Below are 21,288 nucleotides of genomic sequence, written 5' to 3' on the forward strand. Positions count from 1 at the left end.
GGTTTAGGGTTTATCCAAGGGTTTAGGGTTTAGGATTTAGGCTTTAGGGATTAGGATTTAGGGTTTAGTATTTTGTTGAGAACATTAAAAATATTTTTTTTTAATTTTTTTTTCTGTAACTATTATCTTTTTTTATTTTAAAAACATAATATAATTTGAGAATATTTTGTTTCCTTTTTTAAAAGATATCGAATTTGAAATAATGAAATCCTATTGGTTGGTGAACCTAGAGGTTCACCCTAGGGAGTGAACCCAAGAATGACTCGCCGAAGACTATAGCTTCTTGTCATATCATCATTAATTTGCTACAATAAAAACACCGGTAAGAGTATAGTCTCCGGTAAGAATATAGTTCTTGACCCCAACTAAATGTAGTCTAGTATTAACTTCTTTCTTGACTTTCGGTTTCTAGGACACAATAGAGTATAGTATGACCATGGAACAACAGCACCAATCATATAAAGACTCTCTAAGGAGAGGCAAGAAACTAGCCAGCAACTTCTGGTCCTCCAAGGATGTTAACCTAGAGTAAGATGAGAAAATGCACCTTCAATTATACTGTTTACTTCAAACACAGCTAAACTATTTCTCACTCTTAATAATTTATATATAAGATAACTTACACTGGTTTTTCTTCAACATCAACACGAATAACATCATAGAAACTACACCTCTCATGAAGTTCTTTATTCCCACTCCGCCAATTGCTCAAGCTGAGCATTCTGTGCAGCTGTCTAGCAGAAACAGTACAACTTTTGATTACACAAGTCTCGAGTTACCTAAAATGGTACTTAGACTTCTCCTAAGATGTTAAGAAATGTTCTCATGACCAAGAGCCAGTTACCTGTTGCTGCTGTACAGCTTTGGTCAAGCGCTGTTCCTTCCTTCTTCAAAGCAACTTTACGCTCTTCAAACTTTCCTTTGCTGCAACTATATATGCTCATTAACATGATGTTAATAACATCAGACTCCTACAGAAATAACACAACAATCAACACTGCATTCAAGGTCTATACTTCAACCAGAACAAAAAAACGTTGCCTCAAGCAAATAAAGAGTGAATGACATCAACAGTGACTGTCTCCAAGTGCCGCAAGAGTTAAGAGTACCTTCTTGGGCTTCACCACATGAACAACATTCAAGTCTCACCGAGTCCATACCAAGTACAAAAGGCCTGAAAATGATGTAAAAGGACATACCCTTCTTCCTGAAACTTGAAAAAGATAACTTTGATAAGTCCAGTAACGGCCGTTTGAATGGTCTTTCGTTGATCTCTAACCCTAATCGCCATAACGTTTTCAAGTCCCTTCCTTTCATTTCTACAGAAGACAGAGACTGCATAGAGAGAGAAGGAACTTACAGAAAGCATCGAGCAGAGAGTGTCCAACTTTACGTTTAACCCTGACAATGACAGGCTTGCCTCCTACTTTGACTTGGATTCTACAGAACAGATGTAACAAACTGCAATTTTCCATTGCAAGATGTATCAGATTCTCTATTTGCCTAACAATTCTTTTTGACCAAATCCTCTTTCGAGCTAAGATGCGAACATGTTGAAATGAACGACAAATCCAAACAATGATTGAACTTGTTGTTTTTAATTAACATTTCAACAATATCATTGTTCATTAATACTTTCTTCATTTGAATCCTTTTACTCTCACAAATAATATCACATATTTATGTTTGGTCATTTCATGACAAAACATGATTCTTGGCTAAATAGATAGCACTCAAAATGTTGCAATATATTGTATCCTGATCATGATTATAGACCAAACTCATTAACCAATACTCTCAACCAGATTCCTTTTTCTGGTAGCTTATGACAACACTTTCTTTGTTAGTAGACAAAGTTATTGTCGACTGCAAAATAGTTTTCTACCTGACAATGGAACCATCCAAAGTAAATACATAACCAGTCATATATATTTTGGTATCCACATTTTCCACATAACTAGAATTAAAATTTTCTGTAACCACACATATTCTTGTCTCCTGTCTCCGTTGACAGGAACAACATTAAATGTACCAAAAAATCTTTTAATCGGAAAATTCATTTTACACAGCCATTATTCTTTTCTTATGCCCCTTGAGTCTCTGAGGCACGGCGAAATCCCCGGCTAACTAATAGTACAAGTTATATCGGATTTTAAACATATCAATTTTTTTTGTGTGTTTTTAAAGTCCCTCTTTGGGTTTAAATAGCTTGTCATTCTGTTTTGATTGTCTGCATATCTTTTCATCACGTGCTTCTCCAACTTGTGCTGATTCTATTTGACCAACTTGTGCTGATCTTGGAATGAAGATAGTCGTCCTTCACTTATTCCGTGTTTATTTTTGTTTTTTTTTGGAACGCAACTTCATTAAACTTAAATCATCAGAGTACAGTGGTTACACCACTCGATACATGGCCTAAAGCCTGTTTTGCTAGTCGATCAGCATTGGAGTTCCTTCCCCGCGGAATCCATACAAAAGAAACAGAGTCGAAAAAATTACAAACAATCCTAATATCTGATACGATCCCGTACAACTCTGGGGGTTCCACCGTCGCATTTAGGGCCTTTATGAGCTGCGAAGAGTCCGATTCACACCTGATGTCTCGAAGCCCCCGCTCTAAGCACATTTTGATTGCTTCCCTCATGGCTAAGCCTTCCGCCGCAAGCGGCGAGTTCTTCCGTGTTTATTTTTGTAATCACTTATTTTTGCGTATTTCGTTACTAGTCATAGACACGGACATGGGGTCGACAAGGCATATATTAAATTTATTTCAGTATAAATAATTGTTTTCTAAAGTAGCAGAGTTATGATCCCATTGTTTCCAGTTTCATAGTTTGTACTCTGCAGGATTACAACTCATCCTCTATTTTTATTTTTCGGTTTATTTATGAGAGCGGAGAGAAAATTGTTAAAATTTGTTACAAATTTGTTTGAAATAAACCGTGATGCTAAAAAGGAAAAGAGCTAAGGTTTTAAATCGGTTTGTTTTAAAGAAGATTGCCAAATTTCAGTTCAGATATTACAAGGACAAGTACAGTATATTTCCATTCTGAACTTGATAGATGGCATCAAAGATTGGCTTTTCAAATTTAGCCACTGTTAATTGTGTTCTAAACGTTAAGCTTATGAACCGGCACACTTCTTAGCTAGCCAAGTTGATAATTTTATTTCTCTGGTTATGTTTATCCTTCATGGCTAACTAAATAAAATTTGTACTTTGATTATTTTTTTTATTTTTTTTTGATAAACCCTATCGGCTGATCTGGTTGGCCCCGGGAGGAACGCAATTAGTGCTACAGAGTGGGCTGCCTGACCCGAGTTTGAAATACCTTTTGACTAATGTCAAGGGGTGAATCGATCATCTGTTACGATCCACCATGTAAACCACTTGAGCCAAAATCCAAACTCAGACTGACCAAGTAAAGATAATTTAGTTCTAAATTGATTCGAGAACTGATATGGGTATACACTAGACCCTAAAAGATTGTACTTTGATTATGTTATACCTATTTATTATAGATGTCTTTTTGGAAAAAGAAAGTTACAAAGAAAATAATCTTATGGGTCCTGCCTCAAGAAGGTTGAAAGCTTCTCAAATGAATGTTGCAAATATTTAGTTTTGTGATTTTAAATGTGTTATTGTTAGTAGTCTCCAAAATGTGGGTGGAACTTGAAGCAGATCCAGCAATGGCAGAGCTAGCCAAAGTGTTTACCGGGGTCAGTTTTAGAGTCAATATATATTACATGGGTCAATAAGCCTATTTTACTATATTTTCTAAGTTTTTTTATGTAAAACACAAGTAAAATTTGTTTTTTCTTGATTTCACATGGGTCATATGAACCACCTCACAATGAACTACCTTCGCCACTGGATCCAGTTCTATGCATGTGTTACAGGCGCATTTGCACATGGTCCAAGCTCAATTTTGTGTGTTTCTCGTACTCTCTTTCTGTTATTCCTTTTCTTTTATATAGACTCCCATAGAAACTATGGCAACAAATGTTTTAGGATAAGCTCTTCTGTAAATCCAGATCACTGTCATTTCTAATGATATTTGCATGTTTTAGCATTTGCCATGGCGTTTCCGAGAAGCAAGGGCATCGTTAGTTAAAATTTATTATTTTATCATAAAACGTGGAAGAAAGTGAATCCAATCTGAAATTTAAAAAGACGATGGAGACCTTCTCATTGACCCGCATCCCACGAGTACAGCTTAACCAATTATCATCCAATTCACATTATTGAGCATAATTAAATGTGCTACATTATGAGCAAAGAAATGTTGGGTAGCGTCTGGACCGATTTTAGCACATTGATAAACTGCAATATACAAACTCTTTAGAAGATACATAATATGATACTTTCTAGACTTCTAGGAAATCAACAAATATATTAAAGAGGAATATACAAAAGATGTTAGATTAAAGTGTCTAAATAAGAGACGCATAATCCACGTATGTAAAACTTTTGAGTTCTAGAGAGGAATATACAAAAGATGTTAGATTAAAGTTATTAAAATCAGTCAGATAAATTAAAAATTCTGATTTAAGAGTCCCAACACTCCAAGTGGATTTAGTCATCTTAAATCATCTCAACTTTAAAAAAAAAAAAAAAAAAATCATTTCAACTCTGTTTGGGTAGGTCTAAATTAATTTAAAGTTTGTCAAAATCGGTTGTATTTCTGGTTTTAGTTTTGATTAATTTTTAATTATTTTGTGTTTTAAAATATTAATGTCTAGAAAAAAAAACATCAGAGTAGATTATGATACTAGGGCACCTCCTTTTTGCGGATGATACTATGTTTTTCCTCGAATCAAACCGGGAAAATTGTACAGCACTCAAGACTATCTTAGCCAAATATGAGGAAGCCTCTGGCCAGTCCATAAACAAAGATAAATCTGCAGTCACCTTTTCACGGAAGGCACCGCAGGACCTGAAACGAATGGTCAGAGATGAGCTACAAATTCATAAAGAGGGCGGCACCGGTAAATATCTAGGGCTACCGGAGGCTTTTGGCCGGAAGAAGCGGGATCTCTTTTCCTCTATTGTCGATCGGATCAAACAAAAGGCTCGAAGTTACTCCACAAAGTTTCTCTCCTCAGCCGGGAAACTAGTCATGCTTCAAAGTGTTCTCTCGGCAGTTCCCTCTTACTCTATGTCCTACTTTGCCCTACCAGTCTCCCTCTGCAACAGAATCCAATCAGCAGTTACACGATTTTGGTGGGACAACAATGAACACACCAAGAAAATGGCATGGGTTTCGTGGACGTCGATGGCTAAACCGAAGGCACTGGGAGGGCTGGGTGTCCGAGATTTCCAAACCTTCAACACCGCTCTGCTTGCGAAAACAAGCTGGCGCCTTCTACAAAACCCAGATAGCCTTCTCAGTCGAGTACTCTTGGGGAAGTATTGTCCTGACAATATTAACATACTCCTCGCCTCCCCAACTTCTACCATGTCCCACGGCTGGAGAAGTGTCCTCCTAGGCCGAGATTTACTCATTAAAAATCTGGGATGGCTAGTTGGGAATGGCCAGTCTATCCAGGTATGGCATGATGCGTGGCTGAACACAAGCAACCAAGAGCGCCCAATGGGACCGCCGAACCAGGATCATCTGGAGATCTTGGTCTCTGATCTAATGCTACCTGAATCCTGCGAGTGGGATGTTCTCAAAATTCAACGTCTGGTACCTGACTATGAAGAAACAATTCTGCGCATTAAGCCAAGTCAAACCGGGGCTCCGGATAAGCTCATCTGGTTAGGAACAAAAACAGGTTCTTATTCTACGAAATCAGGATACTACTCTGTGGTGAACAGAGAAGAAGGAGGAGAAAACGCCCTGATAAATGCAAATTTTAACTGGAAAAAGAATGTTTGGGAGCTTGGATGTACCCCAAAGATACGGACCTTTGCCTGGAAACTCTTGAAGGGAGCACTCCCCGTGGGAGAGAGACTTGCTGAACGACATATCCCGATCGACCCAAGCTGCAAAAGATGTGGAGCCCCTGAATCTATTATTCATCTCTTCTTCCAATGTCGGTTCGCGAGACAGGTGTGGCGACTGGCTCCGTTCACAACTGAGGTGGAGACTAGCGGAATAATAGATTTAGCTGCGCAATGGCCCTCACTCTGCTCCACTTTATGCTTACCACCGGCAGGAATCACCTCCAAATCTCTGGTACCTTGGATTCCCTGGTGTTTATGGAAGGCACGTAATAAGTTTGTTTTTGAAGGCTCCTCAGGTTCCTCTGAGGACACGCTATCTTTGGCTTTGACCCTAGCTAGAGAATGGGAATCTAAGCGAGAAGACGAGACCACCCGTAAACCTCTAGCGCCCCTGCCCGCCCCCCAGCGTCCTTCAGGCACGGTGACAATTAGATCTGACGCAGCATGGACCCCGGAAGGGACAACGGCGGGTTTGGGCTGGGTGATCTTCTCCCCTGAAGCACAACGGCCTTTCTCCAAGCGGGTGAACTTTGTCTCCTCGCCCCTAGTCGCGGAAGGCCTGGCTCTCCTCGAAGCAGTTAGATCGGGAGTATGCGAAGAACGGAGTTTGGTGGCTTTCGAGTCGGATTCGGCACAGCTTATTCGAGCTATAAACTCTGGCGAGGGAATTCCGGAGCTGTATGGAGTCATTGAAGACATTTTATCCTTTGCTTCTGTTTTCGAGTTTGTCTCCTTCTCTTGGATTTCTCGAGAAAAAAATGTGCAAGCTGATAGGCTAGCTAAACTAGCTCTGCATGCTGTTGAAATTGATGTTGTGAACTTGGTTGGTGTGGGTGATTTAATTGCCTCCAACTAACTTTCGAGTTTAATTTAAGTTTTATGAGTTTCAAAAAAAAAAAGAGTAGATTATGATATTATTTTCACCATCAAATTGCATGTGTATAGTCAAAGCTTATCCTTCTTCTTCCCAAGTTGGTTTGTTAGTGCAAATTCACAAGTTTATTTGGTTTTCTTATTTTGTGTACCTTATTTTGTATTATATTTCACTAAAATAATTTTATAATTAAGTATAAAAATTTAAAAATATATAATATAAAATTCATAATAAATAAATAAATATTCAAAAATGTTTACGTGATGTTTAGGCTCCAAATAATTGCACACAATTATCATATATAAATTTCTTTAACATTTCATATTTGATGTTTGCGACATTTTTTGTTGTGCAATTTCTCAGTGATGTATATGTTATGTTGATCATGCTCCCGAATATACACATAGCAAATAATCATAATTTTGCGAAAGGACTAAAACATTATGAGATTGGTTGTCATATGGTTCATAATAGTCTTAAAGAAGTGTTTTTAAGTTTTCTTCGTATTCGGAAAAAGCCACGATTGTTTTTGTAAGGACTAGGGAGTGCATGTTCACTAAACCAGCTCTTCATTGGTCAGACCATATTAAACTAACTTTACGTATGAGAATAATTCTTAAGGAGAATTGAACTTGTCACCATTTAAACTTTTAATAGATGATCCAAAAAGTTTATTCACCAGACCAGAGCTACAATTGTTGATGTGCAACATGTGAATTTTTAATGATCGGCCAATCCCAAAGCATCTGAAGTCTAAAGACCTGGTGATCAATGATGGCCAACTGATCAAGTAGATGACCGAACAAACACTATTATTGTTCGACCGATCACCACTTGTGTGGAAAAATAAGTGATTTTCCAAAAAAAAATCATATTCATCGTAATTTTATCAGTAAAAATCAGTCGACTCACGACTGTATACTCTATATTAAAAAGTACATATATATGAGCTACTAAATATAAAAACCTCCTCATATGTCAAAGACTTCCACATCGTAGCTGAAAAAGATGATAACCATTAACCATAAAATCGTTCTAACTACGACCTACATCTTCATTGCATGAGAGAGAACAGGAATACATATCTGAAAACACCTGCATCCGGCGCGAAGATATTGTTATCACCGAAAATTGGCCTTGACCATCACCTTAATTCTGAAATCATCTTTGAGATGATTATTCTATGTTTTACATTAGTTTTCTTTGTCACTGAACATACATAAATAGTACGAATCTGTAAAATGCCAAAAAAAATTAACGAGTATATAACCAGTATGTCAACATACTGTGACGCCCGATCATCAATTATAATAGGCAGGCTTTCTACTTCTATGTTTTACATTAGTTTTCTTTGTCACTGAACATACATGTATAGTATAATCTGAAAAATGCCAAAAAAAAAAAATTAACGAGTATATAACCAGTGTCACTGTCAACATACTGTGACGCCCGATCTTCAAGTATAATAGGCAGGCTTTCTACGTCCGTTCATTCCATCTATAGGCCTTTTATCGTGTGAAAGTCGGTACGTTAATAATATTTATTGGATTTCTATTGGCTAAAATGTATGAAAAATTGTTATTCACAAACACAATGCATTTACAATCAAATTTTAATATATTTTCTTAATATGTACGAAAAATCTAAAATATATATTTTTTGAAATAAATAGAATATTTAAAATAGCTTTCCAATATATCATTTATCATTCCACTATTAATTTTATCTCAAATACGTTTAACCTTTGAATTCTTTCTAGACAAATCAACAAAAAATAAAACATTTTAGTAATATAAATATTCAAATCAATTCTTTTAAATATTTATACGCTATCGTATACCACCAAGATGTTAGACATATATACATACATGATATATTGGCTATTGGAACTAGAATATAAAAGAAAAGAAAACACAGTTGTGGTATATGTGAGTTTTTAATCATAAAGTTCGTTCATTGGTTATATATTATACGTAACTTTTTTATTGTCAACACATTAAACGTAATTTATAACTCATAGTTAGTTGTCAGACTGTAAAAATAAAAGTTCAAATAAAATATAAATTTATACATATTGGATTAATGATTTGAATTTATTTGGATATATTCAAATTTTGGGAATATTTAGATAAATAAAACATTCTAAATTTTCTCAAATACCATATGAGATAGTTTCATTGTGTTTTTCTACTGATTTTTAACTTTGATTTCACTTAATTCATTCGAATTCTTTTATATACATTTTTATAAAAAAAATATTTTTTTTCCTATGAGAAGAGATTTTAAAGATTTTTTTTTCGGGAAGTATGGAGAGACCTGGGCACAATTTATCTTAAGCGCATAGCTATGTATCATCAGCTCTAATGGCTGAAGCCATTGCTGTTCGTTTGGCGGTTTCAATTGCCGTGTACTCAAACGTCCGATCCCTAGCGGTTCTATCGGATTCTCTATCTCTTATCAATCTTTTGAAGAAGGAAGGAAACCAACCTGAACTGTTCGGTATCATGTTTGATATCTATCACTACTTATCTCTCTTTGATTCCATATCTTTCCATTTCATTTCTAGGAACTTTAATGCTGAGGCTGATTCTGTGGCAAAATTAGCCCTTGCTATGTCTGTAACAAACTCCATTATGGGAGTGTAAAACCTTTTTCTTTATGGAATGAAATGTTAGTTTGATCCAAAAAAAAAAGATTTTTTAATAAATTACAAATTCAATAAACTGAATTTTGAATAATTTTACAAAATGTTGAATATAATAAGATAGGATGTTACGACATTTGGCGAAATCATGTATACAATAAAAAGAGATTTGGTAAAAAAATCAAACTCCTACCTTTGATCCAATGTACCTCTAATTGTTTATATAAAGGAAATATACATAAACAATAGTATACACATAATGTTTTATTTTCCCAGCAAAAAGTTATACTAGACTAAAAAGAATCCAAGCATGGTAGCCAAAACGGTAGAATTGAGTTGACATAAACCATAGTTGAAGGTAGATTTCTAGCACCGTGTGCTAGTTTGTCAGCTTTTGTATTTTGCAACATCACCACACTTAATTAAAACAATAATTAAGCCCTAATTTCCTCATTCCTTTTTCTTGATTACTAAACTGACCACACCTTTCTCATTACCACAATACTAAATGCCATTAGAATATAAAATCGACATCAAATGCCATAGCCTTCATCAGTTATAACTTATAAGTACAAACCCCCTTAACGAGTGATCTTCTCAATATTCACAATCTCAAGTAACATGTCTCCCAACGTTCTCAGGTGGTTTAGCCTCGTAGCTCTTCTCTGGCTTCAATCTATCAACGGCACCAACTTGAGTTTCCCTGCTTACTCTTCACAGCTCAAAGAGTTTCTCTCAATCTCTCAGTTTAAACTAAACTACCTCTCCTTCGCCTCCGACGCCGGAAAAGTCCTCGGTTTCATCTCCGGAATCGCTGCCATTCATATTCCTCTACCGCTCGTCCTTCTCGCCGGAGGTTCTTTAGGTTTCGCCGGCTACGGTCTCCAGTATCTATGCATCGTCAAAAAGATGTTCACGTTATCGTTTTATCAGATATGGGGGCTGAGTTTCTTGGCCGGAAACAGCATCTGCTGGATCAACACGGCTTGTTTTATCGTCGCCATCAACAGTTTTCCGTTGAACCGTCAAGTCGCCGTAGGGATCACGGCGAGTTATCAAGCTTTGAGTGGAAAAATCTACACCGACATAGTCCACACGTTCTTCTACTCGTCTCAACGCGAAGCTGCCTCTGGTTACCTTTTGCTCAGCTCTCTAGTTCCTTTGGCTTGTTGTCTCGTGACGGCTCCTATGTTGATGAGAGAAGCAAAAGCGATGTCGTTTTCATCTAGGGATGTTAACGTGGGCTTTATCTTTTTGTTTGTTGTGACTATAGCCACGGGGATATACTCCGTGGCTACGAGTCTTCTCTCGGTTCCAGCGGTTTTAGCACTCGTAGGCATTGTTTTGTTTCTTCTTGCTCCTCTGGCTATTCCAAGTGGAGTTAGGTTTGAAGAGCTTATGTCCTCAACTAGAAGTCAACAAAAGGTATACAACTTGGAAGCTCCTTTTGAAGAAGATCAAAAGAAAGAGGAAGAAGTTGACGAGAAGGCAATAGTTGGAGTTAGAGAAGAGGTCGAGTGGACAAAACTATGGAAGAGACTCGACTTTTGGATATATTTTGGACTTTATTTGTTCGGTCCGACGGTGGGGATAGTGTTTATGAACAATCTTGGTCAAATCTCTGAGTCTCGTGGCTGCGCCGCGACCTCTTCCTTGGTCGCTCTCTCGTCCTCGTTCGGGTTTTTCGGCCGCTTGCTTCCTTCGTTACTCGACTACTTCCTCTCTAGGTACAATCACTTTTTAGCTTTGTCCTTTTACTCTTTTTGTATTAATTAGGAACATACTAATTAATAAAAAACCTTATCAATTATTCCATAATAATACAACTACGTTGACCTAGCACGTACCATTATAACACATGTTGCATCCCCTGCATCTACGTGTTTGGTCTAATTCATTGAACAATCTGTGGACAAAGCGATCGAAAACCATCTTTATAATTATTTTCCCTGATTTTCGGAAATTATTCTAACTTTCGAGAATTATTCTAAATTTATTTTTTATTCATTACAGGAACAGATACATGCCATCAAGCCCGGTTTCTATGGCGGTCTCACTTGTAGCAATGGTTGCTTCGTTTCTCCTCCTCCTCATCGACTCTGACATTGCTCTCTACGTCAGCACGGGGATGATCGGCGTCTTTTCCGGAGCATTGACTTCTCTCTCCGTCACAATGACTGCAGAGCTTTTTGGGACAAAACATTTTGGAGTTAACCATAACATTGTTGTCGGAAGCATTCCGATTGGTTCTTTTGCTTTTGGTTTATTTGCAGCTAAAGTTTACCGCGATGGAGCTGCCTTGGACGGACGTTTTGACGGAAAGTGTTTTGGGATGTATTGCTTTCAAACCACTTTGATCTTTTGGGGAATGCTATGTTCTGTCGCCACCGTTCTAGCCACCGTTTTATATCTACGCAACCGCAAGTTCTACTCGCAGAAGTTGTAGAAGAAGAAACATAACTAATTAGGAGAAAACGCAGCGTTTTGTTGGTTTTTCACGCAAGCTTTCACTTAACCAAAGGAAAGTTTTTTTGGTACCAAACGAAAATATTATTGTATAGTTATGTATCTGGTGTTAAACTGGTGGTATGCATGAGGCCATGAGGGTAAAAGTATTGTATAATATAGACGAACAGTATAAATAGATATACAGAAAAGTTCTTTTTCAATAAAGATCCGTTTTTTCTTATAAGTTGTATGATAGTAAATTCAATCTTTTTTGTTAGATTAGTGTAAGATCATTAATAAATTAAATGCTGAATAATTTAAAACGAGTTTGTTTGAATATAAGTGGGAAATATGACTTCACGAAATTTCGGGTGAGTCCCATTAATATACTCAACAAAATATTATGTGGGTGCGTAGCTGATGTTCTGTTGGTTCGAACGTGGGCCAAGAATCTTGATCATGCATCTGTTATTTAAGTGATTAGTTTCTAGTGTGAACAAAGTTTCTAATTACGAGACTCCAACAGTTATTAATATATTCTCAGTACATCAAATTATTTGTATTATTCAGTGGTGTCCATATATTTTTATTAGACGTCAGAATAAACATTTTGAGAGAGAGAGAGAGAGAGAGAGAGAGAGAGAGAGAGAGAGAGAGAGAGAGAGAGAGAGAGAGAGAGAGAGAGAGAGAGAGAGAGAGAGAGAGAGAGAGAGAGAGAGAGAGAGAGAGAGAGAGATGACGGGACGTATTCGACCACAAGAAGACCTCCTAAACCCATAAATGGTCGAGATCATCAAGACATGCATGTTTTATGCAGAATTTAAGGTTTTAACTTCATACCTATATCTTAGTTCAAAGAAAAAAGCTTCATACGTATATCTAATAGCCTTAAGCATTTCGCTGTTATTGAAGTGTATGACACTTCTTACGGGAAAATTATTTTTAATGTACTAATAAACCGTACTAGCTCAAAATTTTGGCATTTGGGTTGATGATTTGTACTATTAATCAATGACAACACTCATTTTGAAGAATTTATCAACTCATTTAAAATAATTTGCTAGAAGATAAAAACTCCTTGGTTATCCAAACGTGATACTTGCAAGTTTTAATTGGTTTAAGATTATAATATAATAGTAAAACCATATGTATCCATTTAATTAATTATGTACTTGTATACATAAGCTACGATAAAAGTGAGAGAAATTAAGAGAGAGATTGAGAGTAAATTAAAATAATACATATATTAAAATATAAGATGTTTAATTTTCAAAATATATTCAACCATGTGCCATATAGCCAGATTTCAAAAACAAATGAAGAAAGTAACAATGATTTTGACGTAATTCACTGTCAGACTTTTTGGCTTGATTTTACCCGGTTAAGCCCTTTACCATAACAGGTTGCCGGTTCGTTGTTATAAAGTGAACGACGTGGAGAGTTTGTCTGCCACAGTAACAATCACATAGGGATCGTTGTACGCAGCTGTTTTGAACACGTATGAGAGATGATATAAATCAAAAGTAGTGACGAACAGATGTGAGGAAGATAGAATCTCTGTTAACATAACGGCGATCCGAAGATGATGACATAAATACTATTCTGATTGTATTGCTTTCCATACTATGTCACGTACGTGGAATGGTTTATTGTAAGTTCATTTACAATGGAGTGATGGTATTCTTAATTTTAGAACCGTAATAAGATGCATAGTGAAAGTAAAATACGAAATGGTTTATATAAAGTCAAGCCGAGTTCAGTAAAACCGTCCAATTTAGACAACGAAACTTTCCGTTTGACATGAGTCAGATGGAATGTAATATATATTATGAACGTACATAAACTACACCTTAGCAACTATCACTAAACCCTACATAAAAATATAAACCCTAATCCAATGTTAACTCCAATCTTCCATAAACTAAACCCTAGCCACTAATCACTAAATCCTATATGGAAATATAAACTCTAATCCAATGTCAACCCCAATCTTTCATAAACTGAACCCCCAAGTAACATGCATTTCCATTTTAAATAAGCTATAGAATATAAAATATGACAAACGATATAGCACAGTACATATATATATTGTTCAAATTTTGAAGTGTCTATGATTGTAGTATTAGGATTATAACTCTACTTACAACCCCTAAATACTAAACATATCAGATTCACAATCCTAGATACTAAACTTTATTTCAATCTTACCCTAAGCCCTAAATACTAAATCCTAAACTCTAATCAGTAAACCCTAAACCCAAATATAAATTCAAAATCTACATTGAATAGAACAAAGGAAATAACATAGTACCTATTAACGAATTTATGGCATGTACATGATTGTATGGAAGAAGTTAATGTTGATCTTAACCATACCGTCTCACCTTCTACATAGTAAACCCTAAACTCTAATCACTAAACTCATCCAAATATAAAATCTAAACCCAAATATAAAGTATAAACCCTAAATCCAAACAGAATGTAATAAAATAAATAACATTGTACATATTGGTAAAATTATGAAATATCTATGATGGCAAGAGGAAGTTAATGTTGACCCCAACCATACCCTCTGACCTTCTAAATATTAAACCCTAAACTCTAATCACTAAACCATAACCCAAATATAAACCCTAAACCCAAATATAAATCTTAAACCCAAATAGAATGGAACAAAATAAATAACATAGTACATATTAGTGAAATTATGAAATGTATACGATTGCATGTAAGAAGTTAATGTTGACCCCAACTATACCTCTTCACCTTATAAATACTAAACCCTAAACTCAAATCACTAAACCTTAATCCAAATATAAACCCTAAACCCAAATATCAAAATCTAAAAAGTGCATGTGTAATATTAAATTATATTATGTAATATTACACTATATAATATAGATTATAGTACAATTTTTACAGGTTCAAAAACATGTAACGATAGTTAGAACTTAAGGAAATTACAAACTATATTTCTAAACAAAATAGAGCACTTTTTAGTAATCGTCAAATGAAATGGAATCTGATGAAATAGTATAGTAACATAATATATCGCATAACAAACTATGCTTTCATGTTTCGTCTTCACACAGTGACAAATCTTGGATTGAGAAGATGGATGCGCGGAGCCGTAACACTGTCGGTCGGGGTGATGCTCCTCGCCGCCTCGGCTGTAACTGGGGTGGCGCGCTGGTGGTTTTGGAAGCAGAGAAGGTTAGGATTTTGGGAGAAGTTTTTCGACCGTAAAAGACTCCCAGAACTCAGACAGTAGTGACAATGTCGATCTAATATGTGAATGGAAGCTCCAACTCATCCATGACAAATCTGACGAACAAAAGCAGAACGCCAAATTAATGGTAAGTAGTGTATGTTTATCAAACATAATATGCAGTGAAAAAAATAGCAGTGATACGAAACATAATATAAGATGTAATATTTTACATAGTTTAGCTACTTTCGGTATAGTATGGAATAGAAACATACACGAAATAGAATAGCAATGTTGTATACTTATACTACGATACTTCATGACGACTAGCTACATGGAATGGAACAATAAGACAACTACAAGATAAGATGTTCCATTTCAAACATAGTTATTAAGCTATTCCATTTGATACAGTCAATCAATATAGTTCTACCCCACATATGTTCCTTTCAATTCCAAACATAATTTACCCAGGAGGACTTCGCAATAAACATAGGAATCCGACAAACCGGGGAACTTAGACACTCAATCAATTCAGGGACCTCTCTCTACCAGATCCGACATGCAAATGAACCGTTGGGTTAGATTTAAGAAATTAGATTAAGCTAGAGCTACAATATCTGAATAGGGAGAAAAGCAGTGCAAGCATAGAATCAAAGCCAGACATATGAGAACTTACAGTATTGCAACATATCTCAGTCGAATCGCCTATGTAAAAGAGAAGACTAGAGGTTCGCAGCGACTCCGGCCACAAAAACCCCACTTCAAGCATAACTTAGAATAAGAACATCAGAGAGAGAACCACAACCGACCACAAATTGCAGCAAAGCAAAACATAATAGCAAGTGATAATATCCTCAGTGGAATAGTTGAATGGGATAAGTATACTATTACATTTCAAATGGAAACCGGATTCAAAATATCATAATATGTGTACCGACTGAGCATTTCTAAGCAATGATATTCCATGCATCTTCCCTTAAATTACTATACTACTTATTTCGCAACACAGAGAACTTAGAGACTAATTCTGAATCGGGAACGATCGAATTCACATCAGCCGATGATACAGACCTAGAAACTATAACACTTTGATTATGAGACGAGCCCCAAATTGGAAGAAAATAAGCACATAGGACGACACGGTGAAGAGAATCTACAACAGAGAAGGAGAACTTACGGGGGGTTCAGAGATCGGAGAAGAATCGAAGGGGTGAAGTTGGGTAGAAAGGGTTTTTTACTACCACCGCTGAAATCCTAACGAAGAACTGTAACGCCGGAGAAGATTAAAAACAGAGGACGGAGGAGTTGGAAAAGATGTTGATTGCATGCAGAGTGGAGGCGATGGATGAAAGCGGTGCCGGAGACCGTTCGACTGCAACAAAATTACCAGAGAAGTTAAAAGGAGAAGATGTGAAGAAGGATGAGACACGAGTTAATTTTGAGGGATGAATAATCAAAATATTTAATTATTTTTGTATCAGGTTGAGCCGGTTGTTTTTAGGGGTATTACAGTATTATTTTATATTTCTAACAGCGTCTATAGAACCGTTAGGTTAAATAGCTACATGGTGAATATTGGTTTTTTTCGTGGTTATAGCCCCCAATTACCCAAAAGATAATATATCATTTTTTCTTTAAGAAAAAAAGAGAGGGAGAATATCTCATGGGTTAATTGGCTTACTAGCCACATTTCGGTGAGAACTCAAGGAAATGGACATGATTTTGACATAATGCAGTCACTAACTTTTTGCCTTGATTTCTGCCGGTTATAGCCTTTTATGTAATAGGTTGTCGGTTCTTTCACATGGAAAAAACAACGTGGTGGTTTTCTGTCCCCTAATAACAATGAAACACTTTTGGAAGCACGTGCATAAACCATATTCAAAATCAAAAAAAGGAAAAAAAATGCAGAGAGAGGAATTGATGATAAGTAAGTGTAAAAGACAACGTTAAACAAACGGAGAATCCAGAAACTGTAGTTCCATACTATATATTGTAGATAGAATAATATAAAGACAAATATAGTTCCAATTGAAAGAGCATTTACATTGGACAGTTGAAATATGCATGATAGACGCAAAATATGTAATACTTTATCTAAAGAGAAGTCATATATTGCCAAAATAAATCAGATATTGCAAAAATATAAGTTACTATCTTATGTTTCCTTCATAACACTGCAAATAAAGTTTAATTTTCATTTCACAAGTAGTACTACACATAATAGAGAATATTATTTTTTATATCGTAGAACTATTCCATATGGTAACATAACCATATCATTTATGAAGTTAGAAGCAAATCAAACACAACGTATTGGTGGCCAGTAAAATGCATTACCATTCTACATGAGGCATATAGAATAGAAATGGTAAAAATGTATTTGCAATCTAAAGATCATCTTAACATATTTTTTAAATGTTGATATGGTCATGCCTTCATGGAAGCTGGTAATGCATGCCCCAATGCCAACTGTAGTCGTACATAAACTAAACCCTATCAACTATCACTAAACCCTACATAAAAATATAAACCCTAATCCAATGTTAACTCCAATCTTCCATAAACTAAACCCTAACTACTAATCACTAAACCCTATATGGAAATATAAACCCTAATCCAATGTCAACCCCAATCTTTCATAAACTAAACTCCCAAGTAACATGCATTTCCATTCTACATGAGCTATAGAATATAAAATGTAACAAACGATATAGCACAGTACATATATATATTGTTCAAATTTTGAAGTGTCTATGATTGTAGAGGCAAATATTATGTACTATGTTATATCGGTAAACTAAATCCACGTGCAATAATACAGGGACATATATTTACATTCTTCATTAGTCACATGAAATACAAAGCTAATGGGAATGATAATATAACATTTGAGAGTAAACACTAAACCCAAGTTAAGAAAATATAAACCCCAATACATAGGTAACCCAAATCTTTGTGAAATTAAATCCACATGTCATACTATTGAGAACATGTATTTATATTCCTCATGACCAACATGAAATACAAAGCTAATGGGATTGGTAATAGAACACTTGATAGTAAACACTAAACCCAAGTTAAGAAAATATAAACCCCAATACATAGGGAACCCAAATCTTATGAAAATATAAACCTCATGAGCCACATGGAATTTGCAGTGGGAAACGTAGGTACAATCTCATGCGAATGTTATTCCATATAATTGTGCTATGTATTTATTATTTTAAATGTTCCATTCCATATACCGTATACTATGTTACTTGGATACAAATCTAATGGGGGAGTGGTAAAACTACACTTGACATTAAACACCTAACACAAGTTGATGACAGCTATTACATATGAAAGAGTAAGAGGATGCCACGTACACCTCTTGATTTACCAAGATATTTTCACCGTGTAACTTTAAACAATGGGTATAAGGTAATGGTTACGAGAAGGAAAATGTGTGTTATAGGGTTACAAAAAGACTTTTATTCCATTGGAACGGTACTATTTCAAATGGTACTATGTGTATAGTAGATCAAGCATTGAGCACCATGATATACAAAGATAAAGGGGATGGTAACCAAACAATTGATAATAAACACTAAACCCAAGTTAGAAAAATATAAACCCTAATCCCTAGACAGCTCAAATTTTACTGAAATTAAATCATGGTAAATACTTCATATATGAACACCAAACGTACAAACTTACACAACCCAATTCCAAATTTAAACAGAGAGGGACTACAAATAAGATCATTTTCATTTCATATACACTGAATCAAATAGAAATAGAAGCAGTTACAAGTGCAAAGTCTTGAATAACATACCGAATTGGTTTCCCCACGAAAAGCCACCAAAATTCGAAGTCCTTCTCATTGATCAATTGTCGTGAAAGAAGGTAATGAAGAAACATAACCGAGAAGGTATGGGACCCCATCTTTAGTACTTGGTCAAACTGTGAAGCACTCAACATCGTCAGGTCCTCATCATCTAATGCACTATTTATCACTTCAATCCAACGGAGATTGAAATAGTTGTTAACCCTTTTCTTGCCACTGGGTTTGCAGCCTGTTTCAAACAATCTACTTGGAAGCTCTAACTCGTCCATAACAAACCTGAAGAATGGAAAGTAAGAGAGTCAAAGAGTGAAGATGGTTCACAATGTCATATGCAATATATAAATAAATAATGAGCTAAGCAGGGTAAGAACCATCAACCGAAGGGAACAACATATCATGTGAAAGTACCATTTCATGTGAAATGGAATATTATGAATAACATACTATTCCAGTTAATATGACACTCATCAGGCTAAATATACAGATACAGACGTAACATATATGTAGTTTGGGATTAGTGTTCCACAAAATAATCGATATTTCTAGACCATGAACAATGGACCACAAAGACAGAAACCCCAAAACAAGCATAACTTAAATTAATGACATCAGGCTGAGAACCACACTTAAACACAAAGTGAGACAAATCAAATATTATCGCAAGTGCTACTATCCTACATGGAATGGTTTAATGGGATACGAATACTTACGCTGTTGTCAAAGCAGAGAAACAGAGACGAATCAGAAAGCCAAAAAACTTACGATGTTGTCAAAGCTCTGAGAAAACGCTACTCTGTGAAGTTGGAGATTCCGGCGGTGTTACTCCCCTCCGCCGAAACCGTCGCGCAAAACCGAACCACCGACGCCTGATATCTTGCATATTTGCATTGTTTTATCCATTCATCCATGAGCATTTTCATCATATAGATTAGGATTCAGACATGTTTAGGTTGCATTTTGCATACATGAGTCTCTATTAGGTACTGGAGTACCACATAAGGTTATTTGGAGCTCAAAAGAGGTGAAAAGAGTGATCTTTGGACGAGCACAGCCGGAGCGACCTCTCGGAGCGACGGCATGAGGTCGTTGTGCACCACATCCCGGAGCGACTCATCCAGAGCGACTGCACAAGGTCGCTCGCGTTTTCACGTCTGGAGACACACATTTACACCTCGGAGCGACCTTCCAGAGCGACGTGCTGAAGTCGCTCCCGAAGCTCAGAGCGACCATACCAGAGCGACAGGGAGAAGTCGCTCGCGTTTTCATCACCCGGAGACGCGAGAACGAGCCCGGAGCGACCTCTCGCAGCGACACAGCGAGGTCGCTCCCGAAGCCTGGAGCGACTTGTCGGAGCGACGGGCTGAGGTCGCTCCGTGTTTTGTTTCTGCTCGAACTTGTGATTTCTCAAGGGCATTTTGGTCATTTCATTATGCACGTTTTTATTTTCTAAACCTATGTTTTATTACTCTGTAAGCCACCAGGAGGCAGATCATCTTTGTTCTTAGAAAAACCACCAAAAACCTTTGGAAAGGGATCTTTTTGAATGAATTGATCAGTTTATTATTGAGAATTCTGTGTTCTTATCTATTTCCTGTGTTTCTCTACATGATTAATCTGAAATCCAATATGGGTTTAAGAGGAATCATGGAGATTAGTGAGTAATCACCTTTTGAATTCATGGGTTAGGGAGATTAAGGGTGATTAGGTTAGAGCTAGGATGTTTTAGTGTAGATCATTCATATTTCTTTGCTAGTAGAGTAATCATAATGCATCTTCTGAGTTGGCCACTCAGTTGTTGATCCTTAGGCATTTCTCACCCGAAAGGTGTTCGATGAAATGCCCGAGACAACTCTCCTAGGCTTTTAGTATACTTTGCCAAAGACATTTGTTGTTAAAGGTACTAAGATAGCTAATAGACTTGTTAGTAATGATTGCTTTCATATTATTCAACCAAAGACATTTGATGTTTGAGATATGTTAGCAAATGAGCATTCATCTAGACATAGAGCTTGCTTAGAATTGTGTCTAGGCTTAAGGTTGATAGTTTGATTGATCATTTGCCATCCTTAGTTCGATACTTGATCACCCAAGGTCTAATCCCTATGCCCATGAGTTCTCTTTTCCCTTAGTCAAGAAAGTTTCATTCTGTTATTGCTTTCTAGTTTAGTAGTAGTTTAAAACCCATCTAAATCATTGATTGCACTTAGATTAAGTGAGTACTTGCATTCTCAGTGCTTTGATATCCCTCAGAACTGGTTCGACAATCTTCTATACTACAACATTTGTCTTAGGAGCCTTGAAAACTCCTAACATCAACGCCCGGAAAGCCGAA

At 36.3% G+C, this 21,288-nt stretch overlaps 1 protein-coding gene across 1 annotated transcript; it reads left to right on the plus strand.

Moving 5' to 3' along the window:
- Positions 1-9,992: 9,992 nt before the first annotated feature.
- On the plus strand, positions 9,993-12,498 carry LOC106350580 (protein NUCLEAR FUSION DEFECTIVE 4-like). Its single transcript, XM_048777865.1, has 2 exons — positions 9,993-11,192; positions 11,479-12,498. Exons 1-2 carry the CDS (start codon positions 10,087-10,089, stop codon positions 11,909-11,911), a joined length of 1,539 nt encoding a protein of 512 aa, XP_048633822.1. The 5' UTR covers positions 9,993-10,086; the 3' UTR covers positions 11,912-12,498.
- Positions 12,499-21,288: the final 8,790 nt, after the last annotated feature.

The sequence above is a fragment of the Brassica napus genome, chromosome A4 (assembly GCF_020379485.1).
Source record: "Brassica napus cultivar Da-Ae chromosome A4, Da-Ae, whole genome shotgun sequence".
Taxonomy (NCBI): Eukaryota; Viridiplantae; Streptophyta; class Magnoliopsida; order Brassicales; family Brassicaceae; genus Brassica; species Brassica napus.

What these genes read in the sequence shown, in the direction of transcription:
- LOC106350580 (XM_048777865.1), top strand. Translation starts at nt 10,087, where the DNA reads ATGTCTCCCAACGTTCTCAGGTGGTTTAGCCTCGTAGCTCTTCTCTGG. An exon ending in CTCGACTACTTCCTCTCTAG is followed by an intron (nt 11,193 to 11,478) that starts GTACAATCACTT and finishes TATTCATTACAG; the next exon opens with GAACAGATACATGCCATCAA.